The sequence below is a fragment of the Vulpes lagopus genome, chromosome 8, assembly GCF_018345385.1.
Source record: "Vulpes lagopus strain Blue_001 chromosome 8, ASM1834538v1, whole genome shotgun sequence".
Classification (NCBI taxonomy): Eukaryota; Metazoa; Chordata; class Mammalia; order Carnivora; family Canidae; genus Vulpes; species Vulpes lagopus.
In genome coordinates, this window is record NC_054831.1 from 73,209,470 (window position 1) to 73,236,210 (window position 26,741).

The window sequence follows — 26,741 nt, forward strand, 5'->3', positions numbered from 1 at the left end:
GGGACTTAATCCTGGGTCTCCAGGATCATGTCCTGGGCTAAACCACTGAGCCACCTGGGCTGCCCCAGACTTTTTTTTCCTTAAATATTTTATTTATTTATTCATGAGAGACCTAGAGAGAGAGAGAGGCAGAGACACAGGCAGAGGGAGAAGCAGGCTTCCTGCAAGGAGCCTGATGTAAGACTCAATCCCAGATCCCAGGATCACGCCCCAAGCCAAAGGCAGATGCTCAACCCCTGAGCCACCCAGGTGTCCCTAAACTGCTCTAGACTTCAGCGGACTAGGGTGAGACAAAATCTGAATTCTGGTTTTAGAGTTCTCAGTCTCTTAATTTAATTAATTCACATCTATTTCAATTAATCTATTGACTACATTATCATCAATTGAAATCTATCGATATTTATGTCTTAATACAAGCACTAAGATTCCTACCAGTTGTTTCTAGTTGTTTCATCCAAAGCACCAATGGCAGTTTCCTAACTAAAACATGGAAGGCAGCCCCACAAGTGAGAAGCTCTCTGGCGCCTCCCCAGCTCCATCACCTGCTCAAATTATATACCGAGCACCTCAGGTTCTCCTTCCGTGAAATGGATGCAATAGTTTCCACTCTCACCTCTCCCACAGAGATATTCCCAACTCTTATCATATTACGATGAGAGTAGTAATGCCTCATATTATATCATCCCTAACACCCGAACATTTCAAAGTTTCAAAATGCTTTTCCTATGTCTTATTACCTTACTTAGGTACCTAGACAGCAGATGTTTAACAGTCTCGGTATTTTACTAAATTTACTATTATTTATTAAATATTTGCTAAATTCAGCAAAAATAATTTTCTGCTCTTCAGTAGAAAGAAATAAAAACACTGAAATGTATTTAAAGTGTGAGTATATGTGTATATGCACATGTATGAATATATATATTATATATGTATATATATGCACAGAGAGACTCGTACACATGCACGCATTTAGCACATTAGTTCTGCAGCCTTCAGGAACAACGAAGACAGCCCATCTATCATACCACAGTACTTGTTCACAATTACCCTTGCATATGTTCTGGATTCCCCATAGATACCTACCACATGTCTGAATCCTATAGTCAACAATATTTAAAATATTTTTAAAATATTTCTAAAAGAAAATGCACATGGCCAAAAATGGGATACTGAATCCCATTTATCAAATCCCATGCAACTACTGTTTTAGACATGATTTCTTTAGTTACATACTTCCTAAAGACTTCAGACCAGTCACCTAAGACCTCAGTTTCAAGCTTGACTTCAAGAAGTCAGTCCAGCAACTTTAAAATGAAGACGGTTTAAGCCACTCAAGTGATAACCTTGCACTTCAGGTATGTAAAGTAAAATTTACTCACCAAGTCATGCATAGTTTAACTAGATGATCAATCATAAATAAAACTTCACTAAAATCATTTCTCTGTCCATATAAATATGACAAAACCATGCAGAGAACAGAATTTACAAAGCATAAAGTTTAACAGAAAAGAAACAGCAAACCATTGGTGTATATTTATTTCTTTTTCTGTCTTTGCCATCCTCCTCTATCTCAGGACTCCTGTACTTAATTGTTCCTGCTGTGTGATCCTCCACTATTAAGCTATTCTGACTTTTGAGGAATATTAGGTTGCAAAATCTATATATGTTTCTGTTGGAACCATATAAGTGAAATTTGTATAAATCATTAGCTAAGTCAATTCACAAAAGAAGGGGGGAGAACATTTGCCAAGATATATTATTAGAGGAATTTAAACCACCAAGCAGCCCACGCAAGGTTGACTCCCCCAGCACCAGATTAGGTGGCAGGGAAGCAGTGCGTGGAAACGAGCCTGCCAGTAACTGACACTGCCTCTAAAGTGTGATAAAACACATTGTTTCTTCAACTACTCTAAATATCTGTGGAGTCATATATATAGTATAAAAGGTGGTAAGAACAGCCAGACTGGATTTAAGTCTGCTCTGTTGCCATAGGAAAATCACCTTCCCCTCAAACCTGCCTCCTCTTCTAGAATCCCTGTGTGGGCTGATGCACCTGTCACGCTCTGGGTCACAGAGCCAGAGAGGGCTGTAAATCAGCACAGATTCTTTGCTTACCCTGGTCCCTCTTCCCTTCAGTACCCAAGCTCAGGGCTTCTAACCTCCTTCTATCTCTTGAATCTCCCACCCAGCCCTGGCCTCCATCCTTACAGTCATGCCTTTGGTTCAGGAAGCAGACCTCACGGGCAGAGGCAGGAGGGACAGAGGGTCAATATTGATGCCATAGGGTCTCAGAGAGAAAGAACAATCAAGGGGTGATCTTCAAGGGAGAGAGGCAGGGAGAGGGAGAGGCTGAATCGTCTGTTCAGGAATCATCTGTTCCTTTGGGGGGGAACTAAACTATGATATGGGGTGTTGGGGCAGGGACGTACACACTAGGCAGCAAGATCACAAAGCAAGGGGCTTGTTCACAAAGGAGTTTGGATTCCATCATGCAGGTGACTTTGTGGAATTAACATCAGACATGCATTTAAGCTCTCATTTCACAGTGCAATGGGAGCAAGCACTGAGGAAAGAAGACCGGTCAGTCCATGTAACCCACACTAAAGGTAGTATTTGGGAAGCAGAAACCATAGGCAGGGAGAGGCTCCAGAGGTTCATGGTCACTGGACAGATAGACCAACACGCCTGCTCAGGCTGGTTTGAACATCCCTGTTTTCTAGTAAGGGATCCCACCAATCCTATCTGCGTCCATCCTTTGAGTTCTGTAAGCAATCACCAAGAAATTGATAATACAATAAAATATACTGATAATAAAACCACTATAACAATAAGAATACAGTGATTCTGGATCTCAAATACAAAATGTTCCTGGATTATCTGTTATGGACAAAGTACCAGAGGAAGGCCACTAGGAAGTACAAAATGTAGCTTCTCTGGCTGTACAGTTGTGTTGGCATCAGACCATTTTTATTTCTTACGTACACACATGATGCTAAGATGAAATGAAACAATGACTACCAAAGGGTGGTCTGACCAAAGCTGAGTGTGCTGTCTCCCTGGCAGGGACGGACGCCTCACTCAGGAAGCAGACCCACAGGACTCTCAGAAATAGAGAAGCCTGGGCCTAGAGCAAAAGAAGGGGAAGCACACGGAATCAGGCAAGACTGAGGTCAGGTTTCTGGCAAGGCCATAGGGAAGAGAGTCTGCTCTTTCACAGAGCCTGGTTTGACCGGATCCCCCACTGGGTTGTATCCACATCCCAGCAGGCATGGGGTCATTCAGCAGACACACCCACACAAGCCTGCTCCAAGCTTGGCACAATGGTGTCTTCAATCACACAGCAACAACAGCGACCAAACCACAAACCACCTCCCTCAACCTTGGTTTTCATTGAATGACATGTTTTTTTCCTACCTCAAGGAAATTTCACTAAGGGTTTTCCAGGGTCCTCAAGGGTTCTAGGATCATAAAAGATATACCTCCTTCCCACACTTCCTGCCTATGTCCTTAATTCCAAAATTATGCTTCCAAAGAAAAGGTCTCTGCGTTAGAATATAATCTTCTAAACAGATCAGTTAGATCCTTAAAAAGCTATCCTGGTGCCTGAGAAATGCAAGTATCAGCTTTACTAGCTTAGCCATTTTCAGTAGCTGGAAAAGTGATTTTGTTCACCCCAAATCGATGAATTTCTATTGAAGCGTATGTTTCTCTAACACACACAATAAACTGGCATTTGGCAGTGATTTAAACAAGTGAACAGGGCCAGCCTGCCATGAGAACAAAGCTGCAGGAACAGAAGCGAGCCAGACCTAAATGAGTTAATCTATGGGGAAACCTTTCTCTGAAGGCTATTGCTTAATACAAAACCAGCTGTCCTTGCCTTTGGGTGCTCAAGATGCCTTCCCTCTAGTTAGTCTGCACTGAGAGAAATGGGTCTGGCCTAAAAAAAACAGAGAACCAAGCTACTGCAAGGTGCACCCAGGCCCTTAGAGTCCTGCTGGTACCTGGTTAAGTGTCGATTCCCTTTCTCTCTGGAAGGCCCAGCCTCCCCATGCTTCCTGCAGCCCATCCTGACCCTGGCCACAGGGAATCCTGGGCTTTGATATTTGCCACCTTTCACAGCCCTGATCCCCTTCTGACAGCATACCTGTCACCAAGTCGTGCTAACTTGACCAACCTGGACCCCAGGCTCTTCCAACCACCAATGACCACTACTACCCCTACTTGGTCGTTCCTACGCATCTCGAACTCAGCCAGCAGCTGAGGCCTGCTCCCCACTAATGGGATGATGGGCTCCTGTCAATTCCCCTTGCTTACAATGAAATCCAACTCAAATATGGACCATATTTGAGTTCCCTCCTCTAAGTGAAACCGCTCACCTAAAGGAAGCATCATCTGGCATGTTTGTGCGTGGACACAACTTTCCATGCTGCTGGCCACAGAAGAGCACTTTCATCCCCGGGGCAGTGAGACTTGAAGGCAAGAGCCCTAAGCTGCTCTTCTCAACACTGAGTCGGCTGCGTGTCTGCATCCCTAGGTGGGGAGCAGGGGAAGTGCCCATCATAATCTCCAACACAGTGGGACTAGGATGGAGTCTGTGCATCTGATGTTCCAAAAAGCATCCCTGGTGATTTTAATGTGGGTGGAGCACCACTGATTCAGGGAGAAAATGACAGACGGTCAGCCGAGACTCTCCAGTGTACCCAGATGGAAGACATCCACTTTAAAGGCCTTTCCTACTGAGATCCCTGCCCTCTGCCCACCACCCCCTACATCCACTGCAAGATAATCACTGTAGCCTACAAAGCATGCATTGGAACAACATCTTCAACCCTGGGACCTTGCTTCATTCAGATGGTGCCTCTGCATCCGAGCTGAGCCTCAGTCTCCCCCCTCTTAGGAAAAGGGATCCTCTAGATACATTTGTTTTCCTTCTTCTTCTTTCTTCATCTCTCATTTAAATGCAGCCTGGTTAAATGCTTGCCTTTCTGCTTCTCCAAAAATGCCTTATGTGTTGCCTTGAAATTAGATTTGGGTAGTGCCTGCCCTCTAAGTAAATAACAGCACAAAAACTAGAAGCTCTATAATGCGATCAGGGGATGTAACACTGATGACATGATATTCCATAAGGCATGAAACACTCCATTCTGCTGCAGAGACTCACATGGAACCATAGAGGTCCTGCCCCCTGAACGCCAAAGTCAGACCAGCAGCTCTCTGCGACATGGCAACTGTCCACTCTGATGCTTGTCGCTTGTTATTCCCTCTGAGCCTGGCTTAATATCTACTTATCAAGTAGAAAATTCACTTTAGATCTATTTTCAGAGCAAGTATGAAGACAGTCTTAAGGATAAATTAGCTACATTCCTTCAGTTCAATGAAAGACATAAATCTCTCACCCCACAATAAGCTCTGCACATGGGAGGACAAGCCATCCTCTGATGGGCCTGCTTGGATGAAAAATGACACCAAAATACACAAATGACTAGTATATGGCACAATCTGGAACAAAGCAGGTCTCTTTGGGACCCTGTCTACAATGATTTAGCTATGGAAAGTGTCAAGAGGTGTTTTGTTCTATGTTGTTTCAGAAAGCTTGAACATCCAGCAAGCCCAGATCATGACTATGTTGACCTAGCTGGTCAACTGGCCATCCCTACCTGGCCATCCCAAGACCCTCAAACTCAGTGTGCCTAAATCAGAACTCACCACCTGCCCTCCAGGGCTTGCATTTCTGATCTCAGTTAAGGGAAGTGCTATCCACCCCAGTCAGCCAGTCAGAAACCTGATAGTTACCCTAGAACCCTATCTCCTCTGTACCTTCTCCCCACCCCTCCCAAATCCCTAAGTCCTGGACATTCCAGGCTCATTGCTCCTGTTTCAATGTGTTGCTTTCCAGATTCCTCCGACCGTCCCCCAACTGCTCCCCTGCACGGAGTCTTGCCCCCTCCAGTCCATCCTATGCTCCACCATAATAATCTTCTTTTTTTTTAAGATTTTATTTATTTATTCATGAGAGACACAGAGAGAGGCAGAGACATAGGCAGAGGGAGAAGCAGGCTCCGTGCAGGGAACCCGACGCAGGACTCGATCCTGGGTCTCCAGAATCAGGCCCTGGGCCAAGGGCAGGCGCTAAACCGCTGTGCCACCCAGGGATCCCCCCACCATAATAATCTTAACGAAGCAATCCTGATCACGTCGTTCTTCCATTAAAATCCTTCAGTGGCTACACCCACTGTCTATGGAATGATGTTCAAAGTCCAAAGCGGGGTATGTGATCCAATCTCCAATCCAACCTCTCCAAACTCAGGCCTCCGTGTGTCACCTCGAACCCTCTGCCCCAGTCACATGAGCCACGTGCAGTTCCCAGCAAACCAACCTGCCTTCCATCCTCTTGCCTCTGTGGGGGCGGCTCCCTTCTGGTTGGAATATCCCTCTGTCTTTCTGCCCCCCTCCCAAGCAATATACACTCCTTGTCTGGACCCACCTCCTCCATGAAACCTTTGCTCACACCACTCCCCAAAAGAAGAGCTGGGCAGCCCACACCGAGCCCCTGGTCAGTCTCCTGTCATGGCATCTACATCATTATCACCCTTATTTTTAACACAACAGTAAGCTCCTGGAAGGCAAGAGCTGCATCTTATCTTTCCAACCTCGGTGCCTAGCAGTGCCACCTGACGCACAGGAGTTTCATAAATACTGGTTATTACACTGAATGTTTATCGCCGGAATATTGCGATGGTGGCATTCCAACAGTTCCAAAACTGCTTTCTTTACCACTCACACAACTTTGCTTTCGGCTGCTTATGACGTGGGCCCGTCTCTTATTCCCCCTTGGAAGTCATTTGTGGGGAACCAAAAATAAATAAATAAATCAGCACAGGAGATTTATCACCTTCTTATCCCTTGAGAAATTATTTCTTTGTTCTTTATTCCTGAAATAAGGGTCACACATCAAGGCCCTTCAATAGCAGATGGTGAGAAATGACCAAATGAGTTATTCCAAATTCCGGCCCTCCCTCCAGTTCAAAGCCCTCTCCCTGGAAGTGATTATTGACTCAGGCACAGGGTTGAGACACTAATTAAAGCAGAATGAGCACGGCCTAAAGCGAGACTGGCTTAGGAAATCTCTATCTGTGACCCCTGCCCATGCAGATACAGAATAACTCTGAGAATAAAAACAGACTTCCCTGGCTTTGTGGCTTCTTCTAAGCCTACGAGGGAGTCACCTAAAAATAAAGGTGCCGTTCCCAATTCAGCAGTGGGCAGCCCGTGTGCCCAAACAAGGTAAAAGCTCTGGAAGGTTCTAGGCGCACCCAGAATTCCAACTGAAATGTCAAGTACCTGCAACGTGGCTGCCATACCCTGCAAACACCCTCTTCCCCAAGGGCTGACTTCATATTGGAAAATGAGCAATTTAAATAAATGTTTCATTAACCTAATGTTTTCCTGCTTGATGCTAATGTACTTAAGAGTAACTTGTTTGCCCAATTTCTCTTCCGTAGGATCATTTCATACAATCCTCCCCAGGACAATCTGAAACTCTTTGGGTCCCTGGTACACAATCCAGAGAACCTAGAAACCAACCAAACAACCAAACAAATAAGTGAAAACCCTTCCGCTAAAAAGCTGTCGAGACCTATTTGTTCCGGAACACCGATCTCACATAATGCAGAACAGGACAGACCATCCTGACCACTTTGGTGGCCTTGGGTTTGTACCAATGGCAACACAGCATCCTTCAGCAGCCACCACTGGTCCCAGAGAGACAAGAGGGAGACGCTGATTATTCAGAAAGAATGTGAGCATGTAACATTTTGTTTTGAGCCCCTAGAAGGCCTGTTTCCACTCTGCTTTGCTTATCTGTACACGGATTCCTGCTGTGTGCTGACTCCAAACCCCCAAAATTTCAAGGATATTTCTAACATCCTTTATTAATAGAAGCTCTTAAAAATCTCATAGCACAAGGCTCAGATACACTCTCCCAACATGCAAAAGCAGGTACCACATAAGGGTTTCTTCCTCCAAATCTGTGAGACGTGGAGAAATGGCTTGTGATGATGTGGGGAACAGGCTAGACAGCACACCAATAAGACATCATCTTTTGGGTGGATCCAGCCGCATCAGAATGGTTGTGTGTGTGCCATTAAGCTAGAGGCCAGATTTTGGTCTGGGGAACAAAATTAAGACCCAACAAAGAAGGGAAGCACATGAACAGTGGAACTCGGTGGAACTTGCTGGGTGCCAGGTGCTATGTGTGTGGCAGGAAGTAGAAGACCCATTAAAGAGTGTGACTCCGGTGGCGTTGGCACTCCAGGCTCTGCCACACGTGAGCCACGAGGCATCGGACAAGTGACTTTATTTTGAGCTTCATCCGCTTCTTGTAAAATAAAGACAACAACAAGGAAACAGAAATAGTACTAACAGCAGGGCCGGACGGCACCAGCTACCCTGTTGAAAACGCTCTAGAAACACTTGTTAAGCACCACCTCCCTTACTCCCGAGGACCCCTGTGAGGGAGAGATTATTAACTCCAGCTCATGGAGAAGGCCCTGAGTTGAGTGACCAGCCCAAGGTCACCGAGCTACAATGAGTTCAAAGCCAAGTCTCCCTGACCGCTGTGTTCTTTGGAAATAGTAACTCCAATGACTGCCACCAAGGTTGTGAGATTTTAAATATACAAATATGTATATATGCAAAATGCTCTGAATGCATCCGAAGAACATCAGTTAGGTAACAGCACCCACCCCCTCCAGCATTCGGATTGGCCTCTTTGACCTCCAGGCACCCAGCTCCTGGCAATCTCTCCTTCTCCTGGATGGAGACCCAAACATCGGAAGGTGGAGGGACAGGTGGGGGGGGGGGGCGGGGAGGGCCATCCCCCGGGCGCACTTACTTTCTCAGAACCGCTATCTCGTTCTCTATGCTGCTCTCCTTGCCCTTCAGCGCCTTCTTCGGGATGCACTTGACCGCAAAGAGTCTTCCACTTGCCTTCTCTTCGGCTAAGACCACTTCAGAAAACGCCCCGCTGTGAACAAAGAGGGAGAAAAAGAGGCGGCTTAGATTCAGGAATTAGGGGTTCCCCAGTGGCTCCTTCAATCCCATTACCAAGGTTTAAGGAAAAATAACAATAATCGCCAGCATTACTATTACATTTTTAGCCAACATCACTCCCCATTGGACTTCTTTATGCAAACAAGTACACACACACAAGGATGCCCTCATGCAAGGGGACACATGGATATCGCCCTGGGTTTGGCCAGCTCCCAGTGCCACCTGCCACCCTACAGACCAATGCAGTGGCAGTTATTTTGGAGCAAACAGAATGGTTCCTAAAAAGAAAGCACCTGTCCATCTCCATTGCCAGTACCCCTCCCCAAGTAAATGAGAAAGTGATGCTAAAATTTCTAGATTCCTCACAGGCCCCTCCACTCCAAGAAAATTTCGGAGCATGCAGCAAACATTAATTAATTCTCACAGATACGTAAGAATGTGATTGAAGTGTGAGTTGGTGCGACACGTGGTATTGACACGGGGTTAATTAATTGGTAGGGACACACAAGCTTTCAATAAGTTTGTCTTTTCAAACAAACAAAATCATGATGCCTTGATTTGGGGAGACTTTTCTGTCTGAAAATGTAAACTGAACTCTGCAAAGGCAGAGCCACAAACTGAAAATATGACCAGGACATTTGGGGTCAGAGAGTTCATTTCTCCAGAGAAGACCACTGTGGTCAGTGAGCCCCAGAGCCAGCCCCTCAGGAACCTCCATGTCCCTCAGTCCTGTCACCTCCTCTCTCTGCCAGCAGGCAGTACCTGGGTGCTACACTCGGGCTGGGGGTGCAGAACTCCCCTAAGGACTGAGACAGAAGTAGGCTTCTCCATTGCCCACTCAGGGCCCCAGTAACTTGAGCTCTGTGTATGCAGGCCAAGGAAAAGCCACGGTCCACTGAGTCATTCCCTGTCTCTAGACTTCAAGGAGCAGCAATTCTTTCCTCGGAGAGACACCACACGTGACTTCTACCCAGTTATAATTAGAGACAAACCCTCCTGCATCAAAAGAAACCACTAGAAGGACCAAGGTCGTTCCAATCCCAGAGCCTCCGGGCTCTTTTCTTCAACATCAAAAAGATGCTTAAGCAAGGAAAATGTACTTTTGTCTCCCTCTCCTTACCCATCTGACAAGGGTACGCATCCATCACAGACCAAAGAACATATAAATATACATATATTCTTCAAAATCTCTTCCAGTGAGAGGAGTTCACTCTACTTAGTGCAATTAACCATGAATCTTCAGACAGCGTTCCTTCTGGAACATAAACTCGAGAGAAGTTCAGCTACTTCCATGTCTGTATCTAATTATATAAAACCCGAGGGGCAGAAAACAAGCATTCCACCAAAGAACCAAATGGAAACTACTGGAACAAAGATCTTCTGCCCAAGTCCACAAATCAAGGGTCGAGCAAGATTTTCCCTCACAGTATCACATGCCTCACATAGACAGTAATATTCTAGAAGCAACCATAATGACGATTATGAACTATAAATACAAAAAGAAAATCCACAATAGATTTATCACAGAGGGATAAATAGACTCAGACATTCCCAGGGACACTTGATCACCACCAACAGATTTCCCCCAAGGAAACCAATTTTTGACAACTTGAAGGAATCCCCCCAAACCCAGCTGTCTCTCCTCCTCACCTCTATCTCCAGGATGGACTGACATGGAATCACTTCACAGGAAGGGGTCTGAGATGGACAAAATCAGGGACACCTGTGCATATGCTCCCTTTCGCTCCCCTCCAGGAGGTAGAAGAGTATAAGAATAAGAGATAAGAAAAATCAGGGAGGAAAGACCAGGATTCTAGCTCCATGGGTGATTTTATGCCAGGGATTCCATGCATTTGTTTCCAGCGTCCCTATTTGCCACCTGAGTCCCTGACGCTAATGACACCACAGTGGTTTCTCTTCTAAGTCTGTTGGGTTTACTATCCCCATTTTCCAGAAGGGAGAGAAGCTCTTTAGCAGCAGTAACCAAGCTGCCAGAGTTTGGGCTGGGACCTGCTAGATCTCTCAGCTGCCCCCTGCCCCCTCCACGCCCACCATGCCTCTTCCTCTCCAGAATCTGAATGGAGAGTAACAGACTATGGTCAATGCAATAGAGGTACTCTGCTTAGTGGTAGCTATCAAGAGCTTATGGGAGAAAACGCCCCTTTATCCTGTGGATCATTCCCTGCCTGGAAAACAGAGTGGGAAGTGAAGCTTCTGTGTGAATTGAAGGAGGGGACTTGGTTCTACATGGGAGCCAGGGCTGGTGGGCTGCTGCAGGGAGCAGAGGTCAAGGTGAGTAGTACTGCTGGATCAAGGGCTCTCTGCCTTTGTCCCTGACTTCAGGAGGGATGGACTATCTGCGACCTTGGGTGAGGACAGGGTGGTGGGACATAAATACATAAGGGGCTTCAGAAGAGGCTGGGGCTTGACCCCAAGTTACCTATAAAAGGACACAAGGCAGGCCCCCAATGGCCAAGCACACCCGCCATGCCTCCAGGAGTCTCCATCCACAGTTCCCCAGCAAAGTCACCCAGCCAAGGCTACACAGTCCCATCCTCTCAGGCTGAAACTCAGTCTGCAATCCCATTCCTGGGCAAGCTACCAAAAGAATAGACAGCAGGGACGGGAACAGATATCTGTGCACCCATGCTCGTGGCCGCATTATTCACAACAGCAGCCAAGGGGTGGAAACGGCCCAGATATGCATTAGTGGATGGATGGGTAAACAAGATGCGGTCTACCCACACAATGGACTCTTATTCAGCCATAAAAAAGGATGGAATTCTAGTACCTGCTGCAACATGGATGAACCCTGAAGACATGATACTGTTTAGGCCAGAATCAAAAGGACAAATACTGTATGATCTCACTTATACAAAGGACCCCGAGTAGTCAAATTCATACGCAGAAAGAGAGACAGAGGCTGCCGGATTTGGGGGAGCAGAGAATGGAGAGTCCGTGTTTAAGAGAGACAGGGTTTCCCTTTGGGAAGATAAAAAACATCTGAGATGGATGGTGGTGATGGTATATAACAGTGCAAATTGACTTAACGCCACTACGCTTCACTCTTAAAAAATGGTTAGAGTGACACATTTTACTTTATGTATGTTTTACTGTAAGAAAGAATTAAAAGTCATCCTGGTTCTATCCATGGCAATCACCTGGGGATGGACGTGCGGAAAAAATTCAACAGCCCTTTTCTCTCACTACCTTCCTAAAGGAGAAAGAAACAAATAGCAGCAGGGGCTGTGTCACCCTTGACACTCCCAGAGTGCCTGGCACATGTCAACGAGACCCATGCTCACAGCAACCTCAAGAAGTGTACAGGGCGGGACGTCTGGGTGGCTCAGCAGTTGAGCATCTGCCTTTGGTTCAGGATGTGATCCTGGGGTCCCGGAATCGAGTCCCACGTCAGGCTCCCCTGCATGGAGCCTGCTTCTCCCTCTGCCTGTGTCTCTGCCTCTCTCCTTGTGTCTCTCATGAATAAATAAATAAAATCTTTAAAAAAAAAAAAAGAAAGAATAAAGAAATGTACAGGGCGTGACTGCCACCTCCACTCTGCAGATGAAAAAACTGAGGCCCCAGTCGCACAGGCAGGAAGTTCAGAAAAGAAAATTTAGGTTTCCCAAACCGGTCCAATGTCCTTTTCCATACACTATGCTGGGCTGATGCGTGCTGCTGGCAGGAAGCCTGCCTCTCAAGCACAGAAGGTGACACCCATGGAGGGTCACCCTAACCCTCTTTGCGTGACCTGCCAACCCTCCCCGAGTGTGCGAATCCACCTCACGGCCTCCTCATTTAAGCAAGCAGTGTGCATTTACCTTCTTCAAGCTTCCCAAAGACAAAGCTCTCTGGTCTTTTAGGGGATGTAAGATTAGCATAAATTGTTATTGTTCCTGCAATAAATAGAAATCACTTGAAGACACTTCCCCCGTTGCAGGAAAGCTAATTAAAACCATCAGAAGCAGAAACACATGAATGAAGAGTTTGGGCACTTTCAAGGTAATTGCACAACAAAGTGATGTGTGTGTCTGGGATGTGGGGGTGGGGGGGGGGTGTTGGAGGGAGGGGAGGCAGGCGGGGAGGGGGCTGGTGGCAGGAAGGAAGCCGGCAGAAAAAGTGATCCGAAAGTCCTTAAAGGTTTCAGACAACCCAATGAAACAAATTCCTAGGAACACAAGCAGGGGACAGAGAGTAACGGAGCTTTAAAAATAAGAAGAGATCAAAAAAAAAAAAAAAAAAAAAAAAAATAAGAAGAGATCAATAAAATAAAATAAAATAAAATAAATAAAATAAAATAAAATAAAATAAATAAATAAAATAAAATAAAATAAAATAAAATAAAATAAAATAAAATAAATTAAAAAATAAAAAAATAAAAAAATAAAATAAAATATAAAGAAAAGAAAAGAAAAGAAAAGAAAAGAAAAGAAAAGAAAAGAAAAGAAAAGAAAAGAAAAGAAAAGAAAAATAAGGAGAGATCATAGGAGGTTCTTCCATCAGCTGCACCTTCAAAACAGAACAGTAGAGACTTGCAGCCGGATTGAGTGCACCTGTGTCTTGAAATGGCAGTCGGCTTCTGCGGGGGCCCAGGGCCCCCAGGGCCCCCTGCTGTCTGCAGTCTGCAGTCTCCCCCCACCCCCCCACCCCCCAATACCACTTGCCTGGAACCAGGTGATCTGGGCCCCAGGGGAGGGGCAGCCTCCCAACAGCTCAGATCCAATGGCTTCTTGCTGCTCATGCCCCTGGGTTCTCATGTGGGCCCCTTCCTAAAACTCACTTCTTCTTGGATCTACGACACAGTTTTCACCTTCTCCCTTGTGTCCCATTGTGTCTCTACCTCCACCTGTTCCTCTTCCTCCCCTAAAGCGGCAATGCCCCCCTTCCAGGCTGCATCCTTGGCTCTCCCTCCATCCCACCCCACACACCTGCCCCCTAGAAAATCTCTTCTTTCCAGTTTCAGCCCCCGTCCCCTCGTGGCCCCCTCACCTTCACCTGAATTTTAACCTGGCTCATGTGCAACCTCATCTCTCCAGCTGCTTTCAAGGGCCTCCTGGCTGAATGTCCCGACCGCCTCTGAAGAGCACCAGAAACAAAGTAAGAAACAGTATCTTTATCCCCAAAGTTCCTTCTCTGTTCTCTCATTTCTACCAATTCGATAGCACAGCCCGGAACCCATCAACTTCGCTCCTCCCTGGCTCATCTCCATCACCAAGTATGCTCGGGCTCCCACCAAAGCTCTCAGATGCCCTCTGTCCAGCCCTACTGCGCTGGCTCCGGGTCTGGTTATCTCACCCTGCACTTCTTTCAGGATCCCCTTGGCCCCTTGGCCCCCCCAGCCCACCTCCCACCTGCTTGCTCCTACCTGCTACTGGTGATACTTTTCTAAAGCCAAGATCTGGTTATGTTGCTGCCCCCCAACCCCCCCCCCCTCAAAAAAAACCCTTAAGTTTCGTGTCTACGACATCAAGTTGAAACTCCTTTGCAAGGCATCTGTGGCGCTCAAAGTGCTCCTCAAGCTGACCTCAGCTTTGCAGGCTCATCTGCTCTGGAGCCAACCTTCCCTAGTGCAAACACACCCCCGCCATACACACAGGGCCTCCACCCACCACATCAGTCACCTGGCTGCTTCCCAAACACGCCCATGCCCTTTCATACCCCTGGCCTTGCTTGAGTCCTGCCCACCTCCCCACTTCCTTTGAACACCATTCCTTTTTCTTTCTGCTTGGCAAAATTCCATTTGTATTTTAAAGGACCCAGTTGGTCTACTTCTCCTCTCTTTGAAGGCTTTCTCAATTGCCTTCCCACCCAAACAGAATGAGGACCTCTTTCTGGGACTCCTACAGCTGGCAATCCCTGCATTACCCACTTACACGTTCCACCGTGGGCCTTGATGTGCTTGTCTCCATGACAGCAGGCGTCCTAAGCCACTCTCTGTGTCTCCAGGTCTAACAATACTGGCACCAACTGGTGCCCAAGGCAGTGCTGATGATCCTCATCACTTGAGGCTCTGTGTCTCCCTCTGGCTTTCTACAGCTTCCTTGTGTGGTAGACCCACAAAATAAATAACATCCGCTAATGACCTTCCATTGTGTGTTGAGGAAAATAATCTGGTCCTCCTTCACAACATTTTCCTCCACATTTCTATGCAAGTGTGTGCAGAAAGAACCTCAAAGGTTTCCCTTGAAGCATAAAAATTCTTTGAGGCTTTCTGGATAGATTTTAGACCATGCATTTGTATGCCTGAACACTTGAGAGATATTCTCCAGCTGAAGAACCCCAAGATCACCGTTTGACCTGCCTGGGGAAAATATTAAATTTGTGACATTGTAATATGATGATCTCTCCCCCATAAACCTTCATCCTGGTTAAATAAGTCAAATTTGGTAGGAAAGAGGAGAGGGCAGATTTTTAGATGGTAGGAAGGACTTTGGAAAAGCATATGCCTAGAAGAAATAAAAATCTTGGTGTTTCAAAGATTGCATTTCTTTGACTTGTAAAAACATATTTATTTGATTTTTAAAGAACATTAACTTTCCATTTAAAATTTACAAAACCAAAACACCAATTTTCCATCTAAATTAAATCTCTGTGACAAATCACTGAAAGGTCAAACAAAAAGTTATTCTTGAAATGCTACATATTTCCAGCTCCTGAAGATAAAACTGTACAAATTACAAGAGTTGAATCCTTCCTCTTTCTCTTTCACATTTCAAAGAAAATCAAATCTCATCACCTAGAGGCAGCTTACGCTGATTGTAAGCCAGGCACCCGGGAGGAAATAAACGATGTTTTGCTAGCTGAATTTCCAAGATTCGGGGAAATGTCACATTTTCTACGCTGACTAAAGAATTCTAAACAGCTACTTTTGCTTTTAACTTCGTAAATGATGGCTCTGAAAAAGGTTGTTTCTTTTTGCTTTATCCAGTCAGCTGTGAGAAGGGAATCCTACTGTCCTAATGGTGGACCATCCATGCCTTAGACTCTGCATGCTATAAAGTACTCCCCTGAGTACTTTACTGGAGGTACCCAGTCCTCCCTGAGGGAAAAAGATTCCCTTCCAACGGACCAATGGAAGGACACAGAAAATAAGGCTGGGCTCTGGGAATTCCTTACATTCTTGAGTTTCCTAAAAATGCAACAGTTATGGTTTTGTGAACTACAGATAGACTTTACCTGCCCTTTGTTAAAAAAAAAAAAAAAAGTCACAGAGACATTAAAAAAAAAGTCACCTCACCTCCATAACTGCTTCTGTAGACAGTAGACCCTCTAACCCTGGGTTCACTCCCAGTTTCATTGACCCACAGCCAACCAAGCCCTGGAAGCAGATGGTTCTCTTCTAAGCCTCACACTCTGTCACAATGCCTACATCATTCACCTACTCCATCTCATCACATATGCATTTTATCATCTCACACCATCACAAGAAGGATGAGTACAGCACAACAAGGTATTTTGAGAAAGACTATACTCTTGTAACTTTCATTACAGTATATTGTTTCAATTGTTCTATTTTATGGTTACTGTTGACTCATCTCTTACTGTGCCTAATTTATAAATTACACTTTATCATAGGCATGCATATATAGGCAAAAACATTGTTGTGCAGCATTTGGTATTATCTGCGATTTCAGGCAGCATTGGGGGGCCCCCCCATGATAAAGGGGACTAGAACTCAGAGCTAAGCCACGCCCAGAGCTATGCTGGCTAACCCACCTACTCACTACCAATTATTGCCATAAAAAGCAAAAACAAGAATATATGAATTCTGCTTTCCCAATTTCTAATATCTTTAACCTGAGGTTGTTAAGAACATACATGAGATAGTATTTAAAAAGGATAGTAGGGATCCCTGGGTCGCTCAGCGGTTTGGCATGGTCCTGGAGTCCTGGAATCGAGTCCCACATTGGGATCCCTGCATGGGATCTGCTTCTCCCTCTGCCTGTGTCTCTGCCTCTCTCTCTGTGTGTGTCTCTCATGAATAAATAAATAAAAGATTTTAATAATTAAAAAAAAGGATAGTGCATATGCTGGCTACTTTAAGTGCATATAGTTTAAAAACAAATTCTTTTCTCATACAATAGCAATTTAATCACAAAACACACATGTAGCCTCCAACAACCTATAGTGACTTGCACATTTTAGATGTTCCACCAATGTCCATCCAATTGAACTGGTGACACCTTAGAAAAAGATGCCTCTGATTTTCAACAAGAATCAGAATTCCAGAGTTGCCTCTTTGATTCACGACAGTTCACTAAACCAATCACTCGGTAAAATTATATCCATCCCAAATTAGACCAAGAAATAATCAGATGGTGCTGAAATGATCTGCCCTATTAGCTTAGAGTCAGCTATTATTGGATCATTGCCTTCTCATTCTTTTTAATCATTCTACATACAAATCAGATTGATTGTGTTATTAACTGTATTAACACCATCATCTCTGGCCTATGACCATCACTGTGCCATGTGACTGGGCTGTCAGACGTTACCCTCAGCCCTCAGGCTATAAATTAAAATGTTCTTTTCCACTAAGCATAGTATTTTCTACTAAGCATACGATTTTCCTCAGTGTCAGACCAGGACAATATTAACGGCTGAAGGGAGGAGAAGTGGGGGAAAAACTGCACAGGAAAAATGAAGTTGGTGATCTTTCACTTTAGAGCATCGAAAAAAAACAGACAGGTGGCTTTTAGACCTATTGTTCCAGACCAGAATCAATTCTTAAAATAAGAACACCTGTCTGCTAACTCTAATAATAATCTTACTGACCCCAAAGGATCCAAACAGATAAAAAACAGTAGCGGAGTCAGATGGTCTAAGCAACTCTCCAGGCAGACATTAGAGAAATTAGACGATTTTCAGAAGTGGCATTAACTCTTGCTGGTCAGATCTTCGGTCTAAAATCTCCACTAATCCACACACCCCTGATGACATTGTGTCGTGCTAATTCAGCCCACTGAACTAAAGAAAGCCATGCCCAGGCGGTCAAAGAAAACAAAGCAAAAGGAAAAGTTTTGCCGTCACATGCTTCAAGAATAAATATGCACCCACGAAAATTGGTATCCCATTTAGACAGAACATTTATTCATTAGAGTGTGTCCTCTAAAACCTCTGCTTGGCAATTACATAGAAAGCCATATGTGAGTTTATGTTAATGCTTGAGCTAAATGTATCAAAATTCCATTTCTTAAAAAAATAATCTATAAGTCAGGCCTTATTAATTTGGACCAGCGCCTCACCAACCAGTTCAAATTAGAGACATATCCTTGACTTTAGTAAGTTATGCATACAAATAGGGAGGCTCCTACTGAAAATAGCTATTTTTTTTTCACTCCGAAATCCCATTTTCCTCTTCGACTTGGTAAATCCCACAATGACTAGAAAGTTTCCCTAATAGCTTCAAGAACCATGACGGAATGTTCTTAAATATTCATACCATTAGCCTGATTTCTGCCCAGATCAATTCTTATTCTGAATATGTCCCTGTGTCTAAAACCACTGGAGCAGTTTGGGTGGTGACAATGCCTGTCACAGGGGAAGGCATCAAAATGCCGGCATAGTCATTGCATGTGACATCTCTGGGTTCTTAAGGTTTATCTGTGGCACTACATCTTTGCTGTTAATTGCTTCACTGATCCAAATGCAGAAGACAAATAAATTCCAAATGAATGCACACCACCATATTTGAAGGCACCAGCTTCATCTAATACCACAACTTTTTCCCCCTCACTTCTCTGACAGGGCCTCACATTTTATCTCTGCCCTTTTTCCAGTCACTTGTGAAAGGTTGATATGGAGCCCGACTACGTCAGTCATTTTTCCTTAGCTCACCAACAGGGAGCATTAATGGAAGCCTGGTTCACGGAGGCAGTGACAAAAGACAAAAGATTCGGTTCTTCTGAGACTACAAAGTCTCCTATAGCCACAGCTAAAAGGCTCGTAACACTGAAAGGCACATAAAGTGTCTGTGTGGGCCACATGGGTATTTGTTGCAAGGGTATATTTCACTTGGATGACACAGGTTGAAGGGGTTCAGGACAGCTGCCCTACACCCCCCCAAATGGGCCACTTTGACATGTGGATTATTTTGAGCTGAAGGCATTTGACACCCTGCAGTCTCAAGAGAAACTTCTGTCCCTCCCTTAATCACATGGACAAATCTAAATTGGGGGTCTTTCCCAAAATAAGGGTTACTAAAAGAGATAAATTTTATCTGAGTGACCCATCTATATGGCAGGGCAACCATTGACTTACCAAATATCTGTTCCTCTCATCACCCTGTGAAGTTCATTCTTTTCCTCTGAAGTCCCAGACTCCTACCCCCTTCTCCTTTGTTCAGAATGACATACACACCTCATTTTGCCTCTTTGGGATTCCCATGTCTATGTGGATTCCCTGTATGTATGCCTAATACATTTTATTTTCTCAGTGGAAAAAAATATTCTCTCCTGTTAATCTATCACATGTCAATCTGATTCTTTGTCCAGCTAGAAGGACTTCTGGGGGGACAGGAAATCTTGCTCCTCGACAAGGCAATGACTCAGATGAAACTGGAACATCCAGTATATATTCCATCTTTCTTTGTTGACTGTGTAGACTTCTCAGGTGGTACATCTTGTTGTGGGCTACACAGATCTCCTGTTTGACAAAGATTCTCCCCCACAGAAGTTGCTCTTCAGAGTGGCCCTCTTTTTCACTCTCCATTATGGTAAGGAACCAGAACTAGAAGGCTCTCATGTCCTCCTTCTCCTGTGACAGCTACAAAGATTCAAGGTCCTCCTAATGCCAAATGCATATCCCTTTATAGAGGCTGGTGGACATCATCATAAATGATGGGCAACACCTTCACAGCAAAGCTGGCGTGGCTGTTTTAAGATAATCCCAGCTGGCCCACCCTCACAAGGCTTCCTACTCCTTGGGACCTGCTGGGAAGCTCTGATTCTAAGCACTTTTTAAAATCTATTTTAATTTTGGTTAAGGGCAGATGGATCAAAAGGTAACTTGTAGGAAAAATCTTTCAAGTTCCATGCCAGCCAAACTCATACATCAATATCCTTTCTAATTAGTTTTTCAAGGTCTCACATTTAAAAAGGAGTCCTTATTAGTATAATAATTACTACATTAGGGGCACCTGGGTGGCTCTGTTGGTTAAGTGTCTGACTCCTAATTTCAGCTCAGGTCTTGATCTCAGGGTCATGAATTCAAGCCCCACATTGGACTCCACCCTGGGCATGGAGCCTACATAAAAAAAAGTAATAATAATAATAGTAATTACTACATTAAAGGGACATTGGCTATATCTACATTAAAAAAAAAAAAACAGGAAATCTATCAATAATCTGGTAAAAAAAAAAAATCAAAAGCTTAAGTGGCACCTGCCTGGCTCAGTTGGGTGGAATGTGAGACTCTTGATCTCAGGGTCATGAGATCCAGCTCCATGCTGGGTGCACAAGTTACTTAAAAAAAAAAAAAAATTCAAAAGTTTAAAATAGCAAATCACTGGAAATATTCAAAATATCTATGATAGAGGACTGGTTAAGTAAATTACGATCTAAAAATACAATGAAGTACTAAGCAGCCATTTAAAATAATCAAGTAGATTTATGTGTGCTGATATAGAATTATCCCCAAGATATACTGTCAAGTGCAGAAAGTGAAGGTGCAAAGTGTCCATTATGTTCCTATTTGCATAACACACGTGCACACATCACACACACACACACACACACAATCTCTGGAAAGAGACAAGAAGCAAGTTATACTGTTGCCTCTGGGAAGAGGCCTAAGAATGATAGGAGTTACGTTTTATCCATTTTACTATGTGCACATATGTGCACTATTTTTCCATGAAAAGTTATTTAATGAAGTACAGAAAATTTTAGGAAAAGGCAGTAGAAGCAATCGATAATCATCTATACAAAATGACTATCCAGTTCACTAAAGCCTCTTACTAGGTCCAATTAGCTATACCCTACTGATATGAAATGTCAGTAACAGCCCCATTATACAGTGAAGTTTACCCTTTATGATACCTGGATATCTAAATGTGGCTGGTATTCACCGGTATGAATCAGCCTTGTATACCTGGTTCACATTTAGCCTTGACACCTTCACCAATGAAACTATTTTTTTAAGAGGGGGTCAAGGAACTTTTCTTCATAGAGATCATTCATATAAGACATCGGGGAACTTATTCGTGGGGAAATGTAACTTGACATGGGCTCTGAAGGATGAGTTTGTTTCAACAAAAACATCAAGGCAGAAGGAAGGAAGTCAAGAAAGGCAGGTTGACAGAAGGAGAACATAATCCAGAGCCAGCGCCCTCAATAGGGCAGATCATAAACACATGAGGGGACTGTGGGAAGACAGCATGGTTTTTTGTGCAGAGCATGTAGCTAAGAACAAACTGTATGCATGAGTGTGTAAAACTATAAAACATATCATTGATGTACACAGCACTCGGACAGACTAATGGCCCCCTAAAGATATCCATGTTCTAATCCCTGGGATCTAAGAATGGCAGTTGACATGGCAAAAGGGACTCTGCAGCTGTGATTAGATTAAGGGCCTTAAAATGGGGCTATTAGACTGGATATCCCAGGTGGCCCATTTTAATCACAAGAGTCCTTATAGGAGGGAGGCAGGAAGACCAGAATCAGAGGAGATGGGATGCTGGAAGCAGGGTTCAGAGTGATGCTGTTGCAGGAGGACGTGAGTTAAGGAGTGCTGGAAATTTCTAGAACCTTAAAAAGGCTAAGAACAAGTTCTCCCAAGACCTCCTAGAAGGGACTCAGTCATGCCAACATGTTTATTTTAGCCTGTAAGACCCACTTCTGGATTTCTGACTGGAACTGTAAGATAAATGTGTGTGGTCTTAGTCCACTAAGTCTGCTGCAAATTGTCACAGCAGCAATAAGAAGCTATATCTACATCCGTATGACTGGCATGTATCCCTATCTTATAGATGAGGAAACTGGCCTCATCAAGGTGCAAGGACTTGTCCAAATCTCGAAGCCAGTGCCTGGAGGTACCAGAACTCAAACCCAGTTGAGAGGGGTTGATGGAATGCTGCCACTGGAGAAGTAGCTTGAGAGACGCCATGGACATTGTAAAGATCAGATGGATAATATCACTCAGTGCAGCAGGCAGTAACAAGACATGAGGTTTTGGACAAATGAAGGAAATGAACAGAGCTGATTCATTAAGGTATTCTCAATATGACCAAACTTGTTGTAGACAATTGTGTTCTTTAACATCATTTGAACAGAAACAGGTAAGTGTCTTCCTTGGCAAGGTGATATGGCTTTGCCATCTAAGAAATTCATTTATGGCAAACATTTTCCCCAGTGATGCTACTGAGTAATATATAAAAGATGCTTTCTTTACTTTCAACTTGATAATTCTCTTCTCTTTATTCTTGTTTTGGTAAGTGATTACTCCACATTTAGCTGAATCTCCCTACACTAACCAATGAAATGCTCTGCTCATCTTTTCATAACTGAGCTGTACTGTGGGCAGTTCCATAAACAAGGCTATAGTCAGAAATTGGTCAAGATGCAAGTTATTCTGTGCTTTCCTTGTGTGTATAGAGTTTCACTGTGAGGAACAATTCCCTTTGCCAGGTAGATAGGTTATTGTGCAAACAATGAAACTTCCCAAATCTAGGTAATCACCACTACCACCATCACCACCATCACCACCACCATTACCATCATCACCACCACCATTACCGCCATCACCATCACCACCACTACCAAGACCACCACCACCATGACCATCACCACCACCACGACCACCACCATCACCTTCACCATTACCACCATCACCACCACCATCACCACCACCACCATCTATCCTGCTTATTTAAGCCATATTAGAAGCTTATTTTGAAAACTATATGCCAATAATCTTCTAATTCCACCAATAACCTTGCATGACAACATTAGGCCCCACTTAACACCTGAGGAAATCTAAGTTCAACAAGGTTAAAATTTTTACAAATGAGATAAAAAAAAAAAAAAACGGATTTCTAACTCTGGCTTGTTGCAAGAATCATGCTACTTCATTTTTAAACCATGCCACCTCTTCAGGTAGAGTTAATTTCATAATTAAGAAAAAGTTTAAAAAAAAAAAAAAGTTAACAAGAGTGCATAGGATGCAGAGGGGGTTTTTTTGCTATACTTTGCTCCAAAAAAGAAAGTTGAAATTCTCACCCACGCTACATCAACAGCAACCCAGGCTCTGAGGAGTAAAAATCACTGAAATTTCCTTAACCAGAGAACCCTCTGGCTAATAACTTTGGCTTCTTTCTAAGTTTCTGACAGTGTTTGCCCATGTCAACCCCAAGGACTGAAGACAGAAGGTTCTCTTGCCTCGGATTTCCAGGTACCCAAGCTCTCCATTAAAGGAGAGTGGAAGAATTTTCAGTTTGAAATTTTATGTTTGTGTTCCTAATCTACTCCTCGCTGTTTTAAAATTAGGCCCCCTCCTTATTGCCTTTATGTCTTAAAATTCTACATAATAATTTTTATTCTTTTCAAAAAGACAAAAATTCAGTAGACTCAAGATGGACCCCTATACTTCCCCACCTGCTAATTTCTCTTTCTCAACTGCCCACGCATCTTGATATTCATGTCTCGATTACCAGAGTGGATTTAATCTCCAAGCACAATTGACAAGTTCTCCCATTTCCCAAAATATGATCACATGAACATTGTCCCAGCTGAAAGAAAAGTTCGCATGTCCATGGGCATTAGTGACTTGGTGCAAAGCTTTATTCACCACTCAATCATGCACAACACAAACCACCAATCAATTTGTTGTGAGGTGCTGATTACATTACTTCTGGGTGAAAGTAAGAATAAGCCTGCCCAGTGGCTACCCACAAAAACAAAAGATCACTCCCTGAGATACCACTGCACACAAAATGGAGGCAGACACACGGGGATATTGTTCTTTGGGCTTTTCTCATGACCGGGTCACAGAAATTATAGCACATCAGAGATGATGGAAATAATGTACGGGCTGCTCCACCTCTACTGGCCCTGGCGATTCTCAAATGGTAAGAATGGTGCCCAGAATGCTCTGACCCCTGCAGAGGCCACCAGCCCCAGGCACAGGCTGCTTGGCTTCTTCCGTTAGGACAGAGAAACATGCTGGCCCAGCAGCACATCTGTCTCTCTCACCGGGTAAGGCAGAAGGCATCCATTAGAAACTCCCTGGCTCTCCTTTCTTGACGGTACACTAGCTAATGGTCAGGTTGCTCTGAGGTTTATGAGATTCCCCAGGGAGGTGAATTTGAGGGGTTCCAAAAAGGCTTGCTTGCTCAGAGATATCTCCCCAAATTGGCCCATTGAGGAGCTTGAGCCAATTCTCTGAGTCAAGGGACATAGCTATGGACATCTCCCCTGAAGCCCAAGTGTGTTTCCTGGGAGCCACACAAGCACCCATTCGCAACAAGCCCTATTGACAGTAGTAACAATCCACAGTTTAAACTTAGTTAGCTCCAGCCCTGGGAAGACAGACTCCACTTTCACAGAAACCTGAATTACAAGCTGGTGCCAACCACCGTATGTGGCACGGTCGCCTTGCACTGCTTTCTGCAGGTGGTGAGGCATAGTGGCAATGTCCCCTGGCCCTGCTGGCTGCCTCGGGGAGCAGGTCACACATCCATGAGCGGGCAGGGAGTAAAGAGCACAGGCCGCCTGGTCCCCAGAGAAGTGGTGAGCACTCTCGCATGGCAGGCCCTGGGGAGATAGAGGGGAATGGAAAGCACATTCTGCCCCAGGAAGCTCCCATGCCAGCGAGAGAAAGGGAGACTGTAAACATATCTGTGCCAGGTGTTGGTTAGAGCTGGAAACAAAGACAAAGCAGGCAGGGGAAAGAGTAGGCCTTGATGGATGGGGTGCCTGGGACAGGCCTCTTTGCTGAGAACTGAACAGCACAAGGAGGAGATCACGGCGTATCTAGAAGACTTCCAGGATGGCGAAGCACACATGAAGGGCCCCGCCAGGTTGCAGAACAAGCAGCCAGGCTGCCGCAGCTGCGAAAAGGAAAAAGGAGACAGGATCATGAGATCCAGAAACAGCATTAGCGCCTGTGGACCATGACAAGGGTTTGGTGGGGTGTGGAGTATTTTTCCTGAAAGATGTCAATCCATCAGTCATGGGACACATTTTTCTTCTGCGTGAGAGCTTTATTTTTTTTTAAGGTTTTATTTATTTATTCATGAGAGGCACAGAGAGAGAGAGGCAGAGACACAGGCAGAGGGAGACGCAGGCTCCATGCAGAGAGCCTGATGCGGGACTCGATCCCAGGACCCCTGGGATCATGCCCTGAGCCAAAGGCAGATGCCCAACCACTGAGCCACCCAGGTGTCCCCTGTGTGAGCGCTTTTTAAAAAAGCACAAAGAGGGGCAAGCTCGGGTGGCTGAGGTGTTTGGCGCCGCCTTTGGCCCAGGGCGTGATCCTGGAGTCCTGGGATTGAGTCCTGAGTCGGGCTTCCTACAGGGAGCCTGCTTCTCCCTCTACCTGTGTCTCTGCCTCTCTCTCTCTCTCTCTCTGTCTCATGAACAAATAAAATCTTAAAATAAATAAATAAATAAATAATAAAAAGCACAAAGACTCAAGCCACGCACTGGCTTTACAAATGCCATCATTTTAGCTAAATTAACTAATACTCTTAAGCTCCCTAAAAAAGTGGAATTGATACTGATTTAGCCCCAGTTCCTTGAGAAGCTGGGAAGGCCCTCAGTTCTAGCCTGAGTGGTCTCATGGAGGTGCTTAAACTCGCCCTCTTTAGGCCTCTGTTTTGCCACCTGCAAAAGGGAGACCGTGCTCTGCCTTCCAATCCAGGGAGAGCTGCAGAGGCGCAGGCCAGGCCAGCCTTCCCACCCACCTTGAGCAGAGGCCTGAACCCCAGGGGTTCGCCTCCCACCCTCAGTCTGGGTCTTCTGCTCCATGCTGGCTGCATGGAGGATCATAATTCTGCTGGATGCCTTGCAACTGGTCTGCACCTCCTCAGGACCTTCCTGGAACTGGCACTTCATCCTCATCATGGCCAAAGGCGCTTCATATACCTACCAACAAAAGGAGGCAATGGAAATTTATCTAAACCACACACACACACACACACACACACACACACACACACACACACACAAATATAACACTAAAACGATTTAACTTTTTTTTTCATTTGCCACACACTTTAATGCTTCTGAAGAGTACGCTTAAAAATAGAAACTGGAGCCACAAATTGTTTTCACCATTAAATTAGATCTACCTCACCAGCAGCAGCAGCAAAATGAACCCCTTTCTCACTGTGGCCTGCCTTCTCCTCTACGGGGGGAAAAAAAATCACTATGTCTCAACCCTGGTAAATGGCAGGAGCTGAAGACATCATCTGCCAGTTTCCAGGATGCTTCAGTCCTGGCATCTTTCCTGAGGGTAAATATCAGGGACAATTACAATGGCCTTGTTTCTTTATTTGGTTTTTAAACAAAAATACCAGTCCAGGTCTTCCTTCCAAGTGCGCGGAGCCACCAGCTGGCCAACCTCTCTCTGTGTGAGCTCCACAGTACTCGAACAGGAAAGATCATAGTGGAAATTTTTAAATGGAAAAGATGAGAACACATGTCACATCATTGTTCCCTGGCAGAGCATTTGATACAGCACCC

At 44.7% G+C, this 26,741-nt stretch overlaps 1 protein-coding gene across 3 annotated transcripts in view; it reads right to left on the reverse strand.

Annotated features, from left to right (window-relative positions):
• Positions 1-26,741, reverse strand: part of CAMK1D (calcium/calmodulin dependent protein kinase ID) — a 433,707-nt gene that overhangs the window by 268,238 nt on the left and 138,728 nt on the right. For all 3 annotated transcript variants that reach the window (XR_005989504.1, XM_041767287.1, XM_041767285.1), the window contains exon 2: positions 8,900-9,031. Coding sequence is in view for 2 of the 3 variants with exons in the window: in XM_041767287.1 (XP_041623221.1) it covers positions 8,900-9,031 (132 nt within the window). In the remaining variant the exon portion in view is untranslated. The remainder of the gene's footprint in view (positions 1-8,899; positions 9,032-26,741) is intronic.